The 15,326-nt window shown below is 47.3% G+C and overlaps 1 protein-coding gene across 4 annotated transcripts in view; it reads right to left on the bottom strand.

Moving 5' to 3' along the window:
* Positions 1-220: 220 nt before the first annotated feature.
* The window catches only part of ATF6 (activating transcription factor 6), a 78,512-nt gene continuing 63,406 nt past the window's right edge, over positions 221-15,326 (bottom strand). For 2 of the 4 annotated variants that reach the window (XM_065673871.1, XM_065673872.1), the window contains exon 16: positions 221-2,644. In XM_065673871.1, the coding sequence (XP_065529943.1) occupies positions 2,436-2,644 (209 nt within the window). In that variant the 3' untranslated portion in view covers positions 221-2,435. Of the gene's footprint in view, positions 2,645-7,459; positions 7,700-11,172; positions 14,262-15,326 lie in introns of those variants that run through there. The other 2 variants (XM_065673873.1, XM_065673874.1) reach the window with 2 other exon arrangements.

Here is a 15,326-nt window from a genome sequence, read left to right as displayed (position 1 = left end):
GCTGTGAGAAGAGCTTGGCTCTGTCATACCTGCAGTTGCCCCCAGGTCACCCAGGCTCTGGGTAAGCAGCTCATGCAGAGTGCCCCCTCCTCAGGAGCCAGAGCAGGAGGAGGGGACTGGGTGCTTGTGCCTCTGACAGCAGCAGTGCTGTGCAGCCCAAGAGACAGCGCTGACCTACTCATTTGCTTAAGCAAAGCAGTGTCAACAAGCAAAACAGTAATAATAAATAAAATAACCATTTTATTGCCTTCAGTGCTAGGGACACAGAGAACAGAACTACACAGGCCAAGAGGTGCTTTCCGCCACTGGCGCCCTGGGTGCTGGCTGAGGATGTGGTGCCACAGCCATGCCCGAGCCCCCAGCCACCCAAGCAGCCCTTTCCAACGGGCTGGGCTGTGCCAAGCTCATCCACCACGCCAGGTCCCTGCCCCAGCCACACATCAGCACCACCCCCAGAGGCTGGTTGCCCCTGTGCAGGGCTGTGGGGAGCTGCGTGCTGCTGCCTGGGGCACTGCTGGGGTTTGGTTTTGACTATTGTGTGAGCTGGCCCACAGTCAGGTGGGGCCGGGCCAGGAAAGGAACTGGTGCAAGGAGCGCAGCCAAAGCCCTCACTGAGCCCGGCTGCTTCCCAGCAGCGCAAGCGCCGAGGGGACTGGGGGACTGTGCAGCTCACGCTGACTACGTGGCAAAGGGCAAAGCTTTTCCATAGTGTTGCAAGGCACATACTTTACAGGGGTGTATTGCTCCTCACCCTCCTCCTGGCCTCCCCCAAGCTGTTTGTCTTGCTACAGGATCAACCTTTATTTCCTAACAGCTGCACACACAAATAATAACAATAATAATGATACTAAAAACACCCCACATCAGTCAGCAGTTCAGACAATGAAGGCAGTTGGCTGGCAAACTGAAGCCCATGATTTTATATGCTAGCTGCGAAGGGGAAAAAATGTAATGTAACATGCTGAAGTCATTAGGAAAGGCCGATGCTCTGTTGGGGTCTCATCCCAGCTGAACACAGCAGCGCACTGCGTGCTGGAGCCCCACGGCCCGACTCTGGCCTGGCAAACTTGGGACCAGTTAAGAGAGCTCTGCAGCAGGCTGTGTAACAGCAGCACTCAGCTGCAGCAAGAGCCATGTCTGGTCCTTCAGTGCTCAGGGACAAGCAGCAGCTGCTTTGCTGCGTGATGGGTGGCTGTCAGCACAAGGCAGAGAAGGGGTGTGCAAGTGTCTGCGTGTTAGGAGGGAGGTACTGTTGTTGTGTCCCACCGAATGGAAGCAGCTCTTCTGCCCCAGCAGATCCAACACTGCTTCACAGGCTGTTTGTTAGCAGTGAAAAGCATTAAATATAAAATAAATCAAACCAAAACAAAAACAAAAAAAAAAATCCCCCCCCAACAAACAAACGAACGCAAAAAAACCCAAACCAAGCAAGAAACAGAAGGAAAAAACCAAACCAACCAAAGAAAAAAAGAATAGCAGTACACTCTCCACAAATACATGTGCTCCACTAAATCACCACCTTTGGGGCAAGCTCCAGCCTTTTACCACTCTGTGCGTGTGTACACACTGCCTCACCCCTACCACCGTGGTAAGCTGTTCTGCTTGTAGTGCTCTTGCTGTAAGTGGGGGTTCCCACCAACCCGCAGGGCAACTGGGGCTGGGCTGCCCCATGGCACTGCTGCCATCCTGGGCAGCAGCCCAAGGCTTCCCAGCAAGGGATGCTGCATGGGCAGGGATTTTGGCAGGCATATGGGGTTGAAGTGGAGCAGGACTATCTGTCCAGGCCCAGCACAGCCACTCTGGGAGACGAGAGATGCTCCTGTCCCTGGGGTGTAGGGCCAGGGCTGGAGTGGCAGGCTTGGTGTAGGGTGCAGGGCTGTGGCTCTCCCTGTACTTGCAGGGAGAGCTTACTGAAAGCTTCCTCCTGCTGCCCCGAGCGCACGGCAGGGAGGGAAGCTTTATCTTGAGGGAAGCCTCTGCAGTGGTGTCTCTGGGCAGGACCCCAGCACCCCACCTAAGGAGTAGTTTAATGGGGACAAAAAAAACCAACAAAAAAACAACAAACCAAACAACTCACAGTTCTGGACAGTGTGTAAGGAGCAAGGATGCCCTGTGTCCTTTGTCCTCCCTGTGCCAGCCCTGGGCACCAGTGGCTGATGCCAACACCAGGACTGCGGCAGAGTGCCCCACCCACACTCTTGGGACCAGGCATTGCACATGGCATGGGTCCCCCAGGCCTGTCCCTGCCAAGGAGCCAGCTGAGCAGTATAATCCCTGGGCAGGATACCGCTGGTGGGGAGGGTCAGGCACAGGAATGGGCTAAGTGGGGTCTGCCCTTGTTGTGCTGATGTGCCAGGAGCCCTAGAGACCTGCTGGCAAAGGGGCTCAGTCTGGCAACAGGACCTGCTGTGTGCCAGGTGCTGCTGCTGCAGGAGCTACTGCAGAGATTTGACAATAGCCCTCAGGGCATGGGGTGTCTCTGGGACAGAGGGAGATGCGCTGTAGAAGGTGTCAGTGCGGTTTCTGCGCTGCTCCCGGAGGTATGGTGGGACAGATGAACTTTTGATGTGGAGGATCCTGGTGTCCATCACTTCACAGTCGATCTGCATCATCACCTCATAGTCCTGCCCGTTGATCACATTCTCTGCAAAAGTAAAAAAAAAAACCCAAAGTTGAGACTTAGCCCTGCAAACTGGTGATCCCACAGCACCAAAACCAGAGCTTTCTGGACCTCCTTCTGTCTGGAGCAGAAGCTGGAGAGGGAGACCCCAGTCACTTTTGCAGCTCCACACATGGAGCTCCATATCACACAGTGCAGCCCCACCCTGCTTGTGACACCTCAAAGGGCCCAGGCCACGCCAGGCATGTGCAGGCACACACAGAAATTAACGCAAGTCTTTTCTTTCCCCCTTCATCATCTGCACATAATTACTGATGGAGTTTGTATTGTACAGATTTATTACCTAACTGCTGTTCCTGAGCCACTAAAGCGTAGGGGTGAGTGAAGATAGAGTTTATTTAAGCAAGCTGAATGTTTCACTTTCTTTTTATTGGTTTAAGAATACTGTAACCCCCTTGACACTGAGGATCTAGAAGAATGTCTTCACCATATTATTAATAAAAAAAGTTAAAATGCAATCACTTGAAAGAATTAACTGTGCCTCATTACAACCCAGACCCAGCTGTTGTTACTTGCATGATGTTATGGTGACATTGGGCAAGGCCATTACCCTGACACACCTCTGGACATAGGGAGACCAAGGGCAGCAGATGGGATCCTGGCACAAGGGCATGCCAGGCTGCATCACCCCAGCGCAGTCCCAGGACAGGCATGTCTGCTGCTGCAGAAGCTCCTGGGCTTACACGCAGAGGCTGTGCACATGGCTAGCATCTGCTGCCTAGATTTAAAGGTGGGAGACTATTCCCTGCATAGACAGTGTGTCCAGGAATGAGAGAGTTGAGATCAGATTTCTAGGCACGACCAATCCTTGCCTTTCAGAGTCAGAAGACTGCCATTGGCAAGGTTTTCTTTCTGTGCTAAGGAGGATGGAAGATCACCTAATGGAAAGCGTATGGATTGGAGGCATGCAATATACATTACTAATTTTTACTGTTTTCCTGGATTAACTCTGACTCTGGATGACAGCTGACAACCACGGCTGGACCCTCTTGCACCCCATGCCACCTGTGGAAGCCATTAGATCTAGCATGTCTGGTATAGTAATGAAAAGCAGGAGCAAACCCTTGCTAAGGGGGCTGAGAGCCTGCAAGCGAAATCAAAGCTCCCACCTGCAAAAATGGGATGGAAAAAGGTCTGTATGTGCCACTGAGTGACCAAGGCCAGGAGCAGCTGTTGCATGTCTCTGTGCTGCTGACCCAAACACCACAACAAGCACCTTGTCCCTCCTGGTCCCCAGCTGGGACCCTTTTAGACACCATGCCTCCAGGTCACTCCTTCTCTCATCCTTTGGATACGCTCTTGGTTCCCACCCAACAAGCTCAGGACCAGATGGTTGGAGGGGGCTGTGCTGGCAGTGCGGCTCAGGCAGGGGGGCTGCACGGGGCAGCAGAGGGGCATGAGGGGAAGCTGGCAGGAGAGTGGCGGGGCAAAGAGCCTGGAGACCGGAAATGGGAACAGATCAGTTTCCTGTGATACAGCGAGCTGAAAGCACAGCTTCTCAGCTCTCACGTTGCAGACAACAGCTCAATAGGACCCTGGCTATGTAATAATATGTGCTCCAAAGCCACAAGAGAGTGAGGTGGGATGGGATGGCAGCCAAGGCCAGGAAATCCTCTTGGTAAGGCAGTAAGACTTTCCCGTGTCTGCCCGCAGTAGTCAGCGCAGCAGGCTATCATTAGGTTCCCTGGCATTGCACAACATGGAGAACAGCAAACCCAAGAGCAGCCCGTGGAGGAAGGGAGCTGCACTGTGTGGGTGGCAGCAGGGAGCATGGGAACCGGATCAGCGCATCCCAGCCAGCTGGGATACCACTTCTCCCAGAACGGACACAGGCTCCCCCTGCGAATAAGTGGACCGCGATTAAGTAAGCCACAGGTCTGCTACCCTGTGCAGGAGGTGCTGTGCCTTCTGAGGCCACCACAGCTGAGAAAGCTGGGAGGAATCATGCTCCCAATGAGCCTGTGGCCAGCAGGCATGGAAGGGACTCACACACCCAACTCCGGCACTTGCAAAGTGCTCAAATCCTGTCCCGTGTACGTGAATTAGCCCAGGAGTGACACTCAGGTTTAAAGGCGGATACCTGATTCTTTCCCCTTTCAGGTTGAAGGCATTGTAGATGAAGAACAACTGCAGGGAGCCTCTGCAAAGGGACTTGTCTCACAGGGATAAGGACAGTAGTGGGAATGGCTCAATTCCCACTACAGACATTTTTGGCAGCCTTTCTCATTGCCATTAGCACCAAACTGAGGTGAGATTTGCCACAGAGACAGCAGTCACTGCTTGGTGATGCCGCTGCGGCCTGGACCCGCTGCGCTGAAAGGAGCAGTCTGAAGGCTGTGCCAGCCCCAGGACGCGTGGCCATTACCAGAGACCCTGCCCAGCCCACCCCAGCCTGGAGGGTGGAGTGGCTGATGTTCTGTGTAAGCCCATGTGATGCTCTCAGCAGAACACCAGGCAAACGTGACCTGAATGCAGCCAGCGCAATCCGACATTTGGAAAGATTAGCTCACTGTCAAAGGGGCAGGCACTGCAAAAATGATTCCACATGGCTCTGTCCTGACCTCGATGCCATTAAACTGTTTCATGATCTGGATAAGGAATAGAGAGCATACTTGTAAGATTTCTGGAAGATGCTGAACTGGAGAAATTTCAACCACCTTGGAGTATTGGATTAGACTGCAGTTTTGATAAGAGAGGCTGTCCAAAATCTTCAGGATGCATTTCAACTAAGGCCAGAGTGAAGTACAAGGCTCAGGAGAACTGGAAAACATGAGTACAAAATGGGGCTGGGCAGAAGCATTGCAGAAAAAGCTTGAGGACTGCAGACCACTGTGGATAAGCCAACAGCATGACGGGACGAGAAATTATCAGCTCAATCTCAAGAGAAACAGATTTATCTTTGCAAAGTTTCTAATCATAATGAACTACAAGCCCTGTCTGAAGCTACCTCAGGAGACCAGAGGGTATCTGCAACTGTCAGTTTTTAAGGAAAGGCTTGATGACCACATCTCAGACAAGACCAAGGGTACCTGACTCTAACTCCCCACAGGCACAGGCACTTGCATTTATTCCTGGTCCCTCTGGCCCAGCCTTTCTGTGAGCTGCCTCTTCATCACTGGAGCCCCTTAGGGTAGACTGCAACCAGCCATTGAAGAGCCCAGGTCCAGAAAGAAGCCAACATAATTCACTGAGCTGTGATGACTCTCTCTACTCTTTGCTTGTGACAAAGGCAAGGCAGTGCAACTTGGGCAAAGCCCTTGCAGCGAGATTTGAGCTGATGTTTCCCACAGGGAAGCGATGCACCCCTCCAGCGCCTATGGTTCAGGCAGCGGTGAGAACTGTGCCAATTTTCCTTGATGGCCAGTTTAAATCCAGTGGCTGCATAGCTGGACACACTCAGTTGTGCTGTTCCCAATCCCTTGTCAGCAAGTGGCCAATATCCACAGTAGAGTTGTGGATTCCCCACGGGACCCTGTGGCCTGTTCTGTGGCCTTATCCACAGAACAGGCCAACAATTTTGCCGGGTGATTCCTGCATCAGAACTTTTAAGAGTAACCTGATCAAGCTTTCTTTCCTTCCCCTTCCATGAGGACACCCGGCATGATCAACATCTGGGAGACACCAGTGGAGCACCAAGGTAGAGAGACCCTGACGAGTGTTGAGCTCACCAGTTGCATATGGCTGGTCTCTGGAGGCACCAGAGTATGTCACCGGTGCTTTCTCTCAACACTCAGGTCAGCATGTACTGCCCTGCCTAAGCATGCACCCATCACACCTCACAGAGAGGCGAAGGCCAGCAGGGCTGACTGCCTGAAGTTGCTGCCTGCTGCCACTGCTTGTTTGCTGGCTGGAAGGTCAGCACTGCCAACATGCATTGCACAGGGTGGCTTAACAGCCCAGAGCAACACTTGACACCGAGTTATTTCTAAAGTTTATTGTCTTTAGTTACCTACGACTGATGTTCTGTAAGATTACATAAGCGAAAACTCAGGAACAGATCTCCTGTAGAGGTGTCTGGATTTATAAATAGATTTATTTCTCCTGTTTGAAGTTCAGAACACACAGCCTCTCACACGGTACAGCCTCAGGCTTAAGAAGCTATCCCTCCCAGGCCAAAAGGCTGTGTTGCAGTTAATTATTTGTTAACAGGCTTAAAAGCCATGTTTCAGATGACAGACGACTTCAAATCAACAGCACAGGTAGCTGTGCCAACATTGCTGTTCTCTGACTGCACCTTCTCAAAGAGGCTCACTAACTTTCACAGCCAGTACCTGACTCCCAGCACAAGCTTGGTCTAAGGAACAGAAATCTAATTCTGCAGCGCTGCTCTCTAGCGTTTATGGCAGTTCCTCTAAAAAGCAAACATGTTGCTAGATGCCACTGATGAAAGCTGAAGTCTGCAGTCCAAACCAAAAACATTTAGCAAATAAGGCTGAGAGTAATAACTACTGTTACAAATCACAGGAGATGATGGATGATTGTCTTCATATTTGAAACACTAAATTTTCAAAACTGGCTTAACAGAGAAACCATAAAACCAAAGTCCTCCTTCTCCCCTTAGTAGTACCGACATGTATCAATAAGTTGAACATTCAAACAAGTCCATCTTTGAGATCAGGCATCTACTTATATAAGATATGTTGTCTTAGAGAAAGGCAGAAGACAGGCAGAGGGCTTGAGAGGTAAGTAACGACAATCTTAGTGTCTGCTCTGCAGTAAGTCAGAACAAATGGTGATGTCAATTGTCTCTAGGTTTAACCTCTGCAAGTCAGTCGGCTGTTTGGCCCTATGGATGCAGTCATAAGGCAGAACCACATTATTCTGGTATTTTACCCCTTCCTGCTGTCCTGGGTTCAGCAGTAGCAGTCATTTTTCTCCTCAGGAGCTAGTGCAGTGCTGTGCTTTGATCTTTTGGCCTGGGAACAGTGCTGATATCGCCGATGTTTTCAGTTGCTGCTCGAATGCTTGGTCTGGCCAAGGACTTTCTGAGCCTCATGCTCTGCCAGGGAGGAGGGGAAGCTGGGAGGAAGCAGAGACAGGACACCTGACCCAAACTGACCAAAGAGGTATTCCATACCACAGCACGTCATGCCCAGGATGTAACGGAGAGTTACCCCGGAAGGGTGGGGACTGCAGGGTTGGACGAGGTATAGGTCGGTGCTCCGCTGAGGGGAGTGGGGCGAGTTATTGGTCAGCTGGTGTTGAGGTGTTGTATTCTTTCCTCTTGTTATTTCCTTTATCATTATTATTATTGGTGGTAGCAGTAGTGGTTTGTGTTATACCTTAGTTACTAAACTGTTCTTATCTCAACCCATGGGAGTTACATTCTCTTGATTCTCCTCCCCATCCCTCCGGGAGCGGGGAGGGTCGGGGCATGGGGTGAGTGAACGAGGTTTGTGGTTGGGTTTAAACCACGACACCTGCTTACATATACCTTCCCCAAAAACCTTTGCTGTAGGAAAATGCTTGCCTTGAAAACTGCAGTTTGCAGAGAGGCTGAAACAGAGCTCCCCTGAAATGCCACCTGACCTTGCTGAACTGTTTCAGGGCTGTAACCAAATACCATAGAAGAGCTTTGCAGCTTTCTGAAGATGTGCTTACACCTTAGGTAAGCTTAGGACAGAGCTTTGTTCTGCCATATCTGCTATGAATTTTACCTTACCCTAAGCAGTTCCACAGTGGACTACCCAAAACATACTCTGTGAGACCAGTACTGTATAATTCAGGGCCTGTGGCACTTATTTGACATCCCCAGCTCTCAGCCTCTTCTCAAAGGCCCCAGGTGCTTTTGCAGTAGATAACCCACATACCTACTGCCTGGTTTCTTAGTAAGTGATTCGTAAAAGTGTTCAGAACCTGTCTGGCTCTACTCCCACTGTGCTCACTGAATATACAGTTAAGCTAGTGTCAAGCACGTAGAGCTGGACTATGTCCTTACTCCTTCTGGTACGATAAGAAGGGAAATCACTTGCACCATCTTTACTTTAACTACCTTAGTCACTAAGGCTAGAGAATCATCCCCTCTTCACAGACAACAGTGCAGAGTGAAGTCGCTATCCATGTAAGTAGTTTAGTTGATATGAAAATAGGTGTCAGAGAATTATCGCTGCACAAGGTGATACAAAACTACCAAATCTTTTAAACCCATCTTTGCTGAACTCGTGCCTGCTACAATGGCATTCCGATAACACCTCCTAATGAGAAAGTTTGCTTTGCTACACCAGATTCCAAAGCATTAATTTATGCTTGGAGCCGCTTCTGCAGCCCCATCTATCACACCAGCAGGAACCAAGGCAGCTTTCAAAGAGCCACCAGATGTATCCCAGTACCTGGACGCTTTGTGCTAGCTGCGCCAAGCTGACAATGCTAGTTTGTTTTAAAGAATGATTTAGCCCCAAATAATTTATACTGCAACCTGCCCTGGCCCAAAACAGAGCTTATGTTTAAGGCAGCACAGAGTTCAGAAAGCACAAGCTTCGTAAGAAGATGAGGGCACACAGCTCTGGGGCTGGCCTGTTGAAGGGCTGCAGGTGTCCCCTGACATAATTCAGGAGCTTCCTTTACGCCGTCACTCCTGCAATCTTCCACCTCATCTCTGCTGAGCAGCCCTGACTGTCCTACCCAGCACATCTGGACAATGTTTCCATCCGAAGGGTTGCTATACACTACCAAATAAGTATATAACTGAAGCGGTGTTACTGTAACAGCTACACAGACTAAAAATACACTCACTGCAACAATGCAGTAGCGTTCCTAAAGCATTCACAGATTTGCTTGCTAGACAAGATTATTGGAGGCAAGGGAATTATATTGTGACCCAAATTACTTCGCTTTTAAGAAGTAAATTCTCATTTGGAACTATGTCCAAACAAACCAGTTGCAATGGTCTCACCCCCATGAGCTGTTCTCAGACCCTGACACAGGCTAAGTGAGATCGTGGGCATTTCAGTTCTGCAGGTCTCTCAGCAAACTGTGAGGCAGGCTGTTGGGTCTATACGCATACAGGAACAGGGGCCATGGTTAGAAACACTGGATACACACAATCAAGGTCACTTTGACAAACCACAAGCCTACAGCAAGGAGATGGGGTCTCTCCCCAAGTCTGAGTTGTTAGAGCAGTGGGGCTATCTAAGGGGGGTACTTACAAGGAAGAGATGCAAGCAAGAAAGCCGAAGGAAACAAACTGTCTGTGGCCTCCTAAGTAAATAAAGGAGCCACAGGAGAGATCAGCACTGACTGCGGATGAGGAGCACAACATGCCCTTAGCGTACACCACTGTGTGATTTTTGGAAAATTTTGCCCACTACCTGTGGGCAATACAGTCAGTAGCAGATCTGTACCAGATGGTGCTTTGCAGTACCTGGTCCAGACTAGAATGTCTTGGAATCAGGGAAAGAAAGTTGGCTCTTCCCGGGGACCACTTCCCACCTGATCTCCCACCTCCCCTACTTTCATACTGAACAGTCATTTCCCTCTACAAGAAAGAGCATGAGGAGAGGGGCCAGTGTGGATCTACCGTGATTGCTCTTATTTGTTTTGGAGGGAGCTCATGGCCATCTCAAGAAGAAAGGCCCAGAATCAGCAGTGTTGACCCTCCCAGGCACATTGTTTAAAGCTCCCTCAGGTAGAGTACTTCTTGGAAACAGACATTTTGACAGCACTGGCTGTGCATATGCATGTTGCTGGCAGGGTATCATTGCAGCAGGATGGCCATACTTGAAACATAACCAGCTGTGGCAGTACTAATGACAAGGGATAAAAAAACAGAAGAGAAAACAAAGACAAGGGGCAAAGCAGTTCTGCTGCACAGAAAACTCTTGGGAGTGAAGAGGCTGGAGGAAGATCAACTCTGTTAGGCAGAACATGTCAGCTTGGGAGGCATAAAAAGTATAAACAAACTCCCCACACAGCCCACAAATCCAGACATACCCACTTACAAGACAAATAACTGTACACAGGAGAGTAGGCTAGAAAGACATTCCAGTAAAGGCTTCTTTTAAGAACAAGGGCTGTAGGGCTTGTCAATGACAGCACACAGGGGACTGCTCCCTCTCAGTGTAGCAGAGAGGGACTGGGAGGCATGGGCATGGTCTCTTCTATCCCTATCATGGGCCTAACATTCCACGGAGGCTGTTAGAGCTGGAAAACCTTTCTGACCTAATGCTACCTTTTGTTTTAAATACCAGCAAGCTCCTCTGTTTCCTGCTGCGCTGGTGGACTGGCTGTTCTCCTTTCTAACCTTGGTACTGCCTAAGGATGGCTGTTCTGCAAAGGCAGGTGAGCAAAGTCCTGGTAGCAAAGTCCCATCCAACCTGTACCTTTGACAGTGACCAGTACCACAAGCAAAATTTTGGGCAAGCACATACTTTTGGTGATATGTGAAAACGGCTTTCTAACTACCTTATCTACAACATTCATGGCTCTTAGGGTTCTGTTATAACCTTACCCTCAGCCATCACTGTCAAATTCAACAGTTGTTGGAGTAGGGAAGTTGATACACTTAATGTTCTCTTGCTTTTTTACTGCATCTTTCATTGTTTGATATATATCTATAAACCTCTGTGACCAAAAATGTATAGCATTGAAGACAGAGATTCAACAGGGCTGTAAAGACGGTTCATGTTTTGTTTTCTTCTCCCTCTCTAATGAATTATAGTGCTTTTCTTCCTTGGCTAAGCCAACGCTTCAAGGAAGGATTCGCAGTGGCTCCTCTGGGCAATAACAGCTCAGTTAGAATCTGCCATTTTGGTCAGAAACACTTTTCCTATGTAAGTTCTTTTGCATTTTTTTTCACACCAAGTTTCACCTGCTGAACAGAACTTCACTCCCTCCAGCTTGTGCCTGGAGATGCATGGGCATCTCCCCAGCACAGACCTGCACGGCAGTCTACTGGTAACATCCTCTTCATTGCAAAATGCGACCATCTGTTTCCACAAATATTTACACAATTTAGGGAGATACTAATCTGCAAGTGAGGCTTCCCTCTTGTCTCCAAAAGCTTGCTTTCCTTTAGCAGTCTCTGAAGAACTACCTTTTCCAAGCTTTTTGAACACTCAGGTATTGTCCTGATGAGACCACCCTTATCCTCACACTCACTGAGGCCTCCAATGGAGCACTATGGTAGAACTTTCCTCTGCAAGAAGCTGCGATAGCTTTTCCCAGTTGTATGTAGCAAGGCATGCTCGACTCTCACAGATTCAGCTTGTGCAAAAGCGAGACTTCATTTTTTACAGTTCCTGAGGCCATTTTTAAAAAAACTTTGCCTTATTTGTCATTTGCCATTCTCCTGATACATACATAACCTCAGTGGTTAACACCAGAACAAGAACTTTTTCCTTCAACAGTGCTGATTTAAACTTGAAGTGCTCTTTTACACCTTGGTTCTCTATGGGCACTAGAGATTCTCTGGCAGGCTTCCTCTGAGAAATGTTTCTATTATTTTTTTAAGCCTCAGGCATGCTGTTCCTCAGTATCTCTTTCTGGCTTGGCTTCTTACAGTTTGACATTTAGTCTGCCAGAAATTGCCTTTGTTTTTCTATTCCCTCATTCTGCTACAATGTCTATTGTTTAAAATACACCTTCTTACTTCTATGAATTGACTTTAATGTGTTACTTAAACCCCTTGGATTTCTAGGGTCCTTTTAAAGACTTCTGCAGTAAGCTTTTAATCTTTAATTAATCTTCATCACATTGCCAGCACTTTATCCTATTGTTTTTTCTTTTAATATTATTTCCTGTTCTTATTTAGCCCTTAGCTGTGAACTGTAATATACGCTTCACCATTTCAATTTGTAGGCACTAACTGATAAAATGAACTCTTTGGCTTCTTTTTTTTCTTTCAAGAGGCAACCTCACTTTTTCACTGACACGGACCTTTTCTGCCACCCAATACTGTTTGCATCTTTGTGTTAAAAGTGTCTCACTGATTTAAGAGTGAGGGCTGGTGAGAGGCTGTATTCACTTACAGCTGAAATGTCTTTATAGTTTGGATAGTGTCCCAAGAGTGAGCTGAATTTTCCACCTGCTTCACTTGGATACATAAAATTACCTCATTTATTTAGATACTGTGATCAGCTCTTGCTCATAGAAGAGTATTTTTAACACCATCTTTGTGAAGCTGCTGTCTGTGTGGGGCGAGCACTTCTCTCCACACAAGCTTCTCCGGGGCTTCTATAGAAGAAGACAGGATGGAGGCAGACGATCTACAATGATGTGGATGACCAAAAAATGTTCCTCAGATACTCAGGACATATTTTTCAAATGCTTTCCTACAGCAACCTTGCTACAAATGATTAAGCCCAGATGATGCCCAGGAAGCACCAGAGGTAAGGTGGACTGTATGATGAGGGTGAGCAAAGCTGCATGGCGGTTAGACCTGGAGTATGAGAAGGTAAAAGCCTCCTGGCCCCACTGGCAGCAGTCTCCTTAGAGACTGCAACCCAAACACTGAAAATGACCCTCTTGGACTGCTGTGTTTTTACTGATCTCTAAATTTAGTCCAGTGATGTTCTCAAGACAGAACTAATAAATGTGAACCTCCTCTACCAGCTCTGTTGCAGTTTTTTTATGTTTTTACAGGGTGAGCTCACTATGGATAATTATGTTTCACATCACTGTAGAAATAAAGAGCTACCAGAGTTAGCCTATGCATCACCAACATAAAACTGTGTTTGCCACCTATAAATCAACACGAGGCAGAATTATGTAAGCTTGAATTTAAAACACTTGAAAATGTACTAAGGCAGATCAGCTGGGCTTGAGGTTAGAATTACAATATGCTGTGCAAACAGTTCCATGGAGCAGAGATGGTGATGGCAACCTCACAGATGAGGATGAAAATTTTCTCTTTGCTTTTCAGCACAGCGCTCTCTGTGGAGCTTGGTGGGAGAGCGTACCTACAGAGCAGTATCAGCATCTAGGGTTAATGAAAGCCTAGAAGACAGGATCTCTGAAGCAACACACATACATGTTCAGTTCTAAACTGAATCTGGTTCCTTCTGTAAGTCCATACTGGCATCTATACTGGCAGCTAATGCCATGGGTTTCTTTCTTCTTCTATTTTGTGGATTTTATAGAAGCATGTCTTTTATATGGAAAAAATAATCTGGTGCAATAACTCAACACTGGTACTGGAAACACTAAGTACAAGAAGTCCAATTAATTCATGACTCATTCTCTACCCCCTTCAGGAACAGTGTGTTCCCAAGAAAATGCCATCTGTAGGATTTATCCTGTCCATACAGGGAAGACCAGTCACACTGGGGCTTGGCCTGCTCTACCATACAAAACCCAAGAGATATTATTTTTGTATTAATGAAAGGATAAAAAGGCACAGAGGATCCTACAAAATCATCTTCCTGTTCTTTTGAATACATAAAAATAGGTTGCCTATTTAGCAATTTAGGTAAACAGCTCGTTATGAAAAGTCACTGGGGAATAAGCCTTTATGATTTCATTTCTTGATCGTTTCCTGTCTAACTAAATAAACATGAACTCAAGTGACACTGATTCCATTGCTTTTGTGCGCAGATTCTTGAATGACTTCTTTCATACTTTTTTGAGTAATTTAATCTTCTCCTTCCTGTCAAAGACAACATATATTAACAGACAATGGCTGGGGAGAGCAAAGTCTCTCAAATACAATAAAATATGTGGAAAATATCTATTTAAGACTGCATCTAGGCAATGACTGATTCTGATGCTCAAAGAAATGTATGAAAGCTTGGGAGGGTATTCTGTTTTGATAAACTGTGCTTTTACATCACTTTGAAAAGAGAACAGGAATGACAAAAGCAGCATCTTACAATATGATTAAAATCTGTCATTAAAATTCCTTGATAAAGTATCTTTTGGCATGATTTCAATCCTGATCTCTACAGCACAGCTTTGTATGAGCACATGAGCTGAAGTACCTCTCTGCCATTAACAAACCACCCCTAATTACAGTAGAACCACAGTAACCTGACATAATGCTTGTCCACGACTGCATAGAGAGCATAGCAGACTCTCCCTGTTTCTTAGGGCAGGCTCAGTAATCAGCTGCTACAGTAAGGTCTAACTGACAGCTAACCACAGCTTTGATTTTTCCTATTCTGGCTTCACCAAACTACTGCCATTCCTCAACTGGCAGCCCAAGCAGCAGAAGGGTGGCATTTTCAAAATGGGCTGTAGACTTACAACATGTAGATATTCTTAGATATATTTTCCTACATCCTGGTTTAGGTCTTCATGATTTGAAGGATTCTCAGCAACCTTCTCAAAAAACTTAAGCAGCCACAGTTCTTTCATCTCACAGATAGGTTGTAATCCTACATACACAACCTGCAGAGCCTTCTGCTTATACGACTATAGCTTATAAGTTGCTGAGTTCTCAATTATTTCTGCTAAATCCAGATATAAGAGCAGAAACAATGAGAGAAGTATCTCTACAGATCATGCTTGTGTAGCCAGGAGATGTGTCCTTTGTACCAACTAGAGTGGCATGAGCTTCTCAGTCTGGGGCCAAGGACAGCAGCTGTGAGAAGGAGCCACAGGAACTAAGACTTTGCTTCTAAGCACGATGAGAAGAATGAAACAGCCCTTGGCAGGGGGTTGGAACAAGATGATTTTTAAGGTCCTTTCCATCCCAAACTATTGTGTGATTCTG

The sequence above is a fragment of the Lathamus discolor genome, chromosome 3 (genome assembly GCF_037157495.1).
Source record: "Lathamus discolor isolate bLatDis1 chromosome 3, bLatDis1.hap1, whole genome shotgun sequence".
Lineage (NCBI taxonomy): Eukaryota > Metazoa > Chordata > Aves > Psittaciformes > Psittacidae > Lathamus > Lathamus discolor.
The sequence above is the reverse complement of the archived record's forward strand: the minus strand, read 5'-3'. Positions and strand labels throughout refer to the sequence as shown.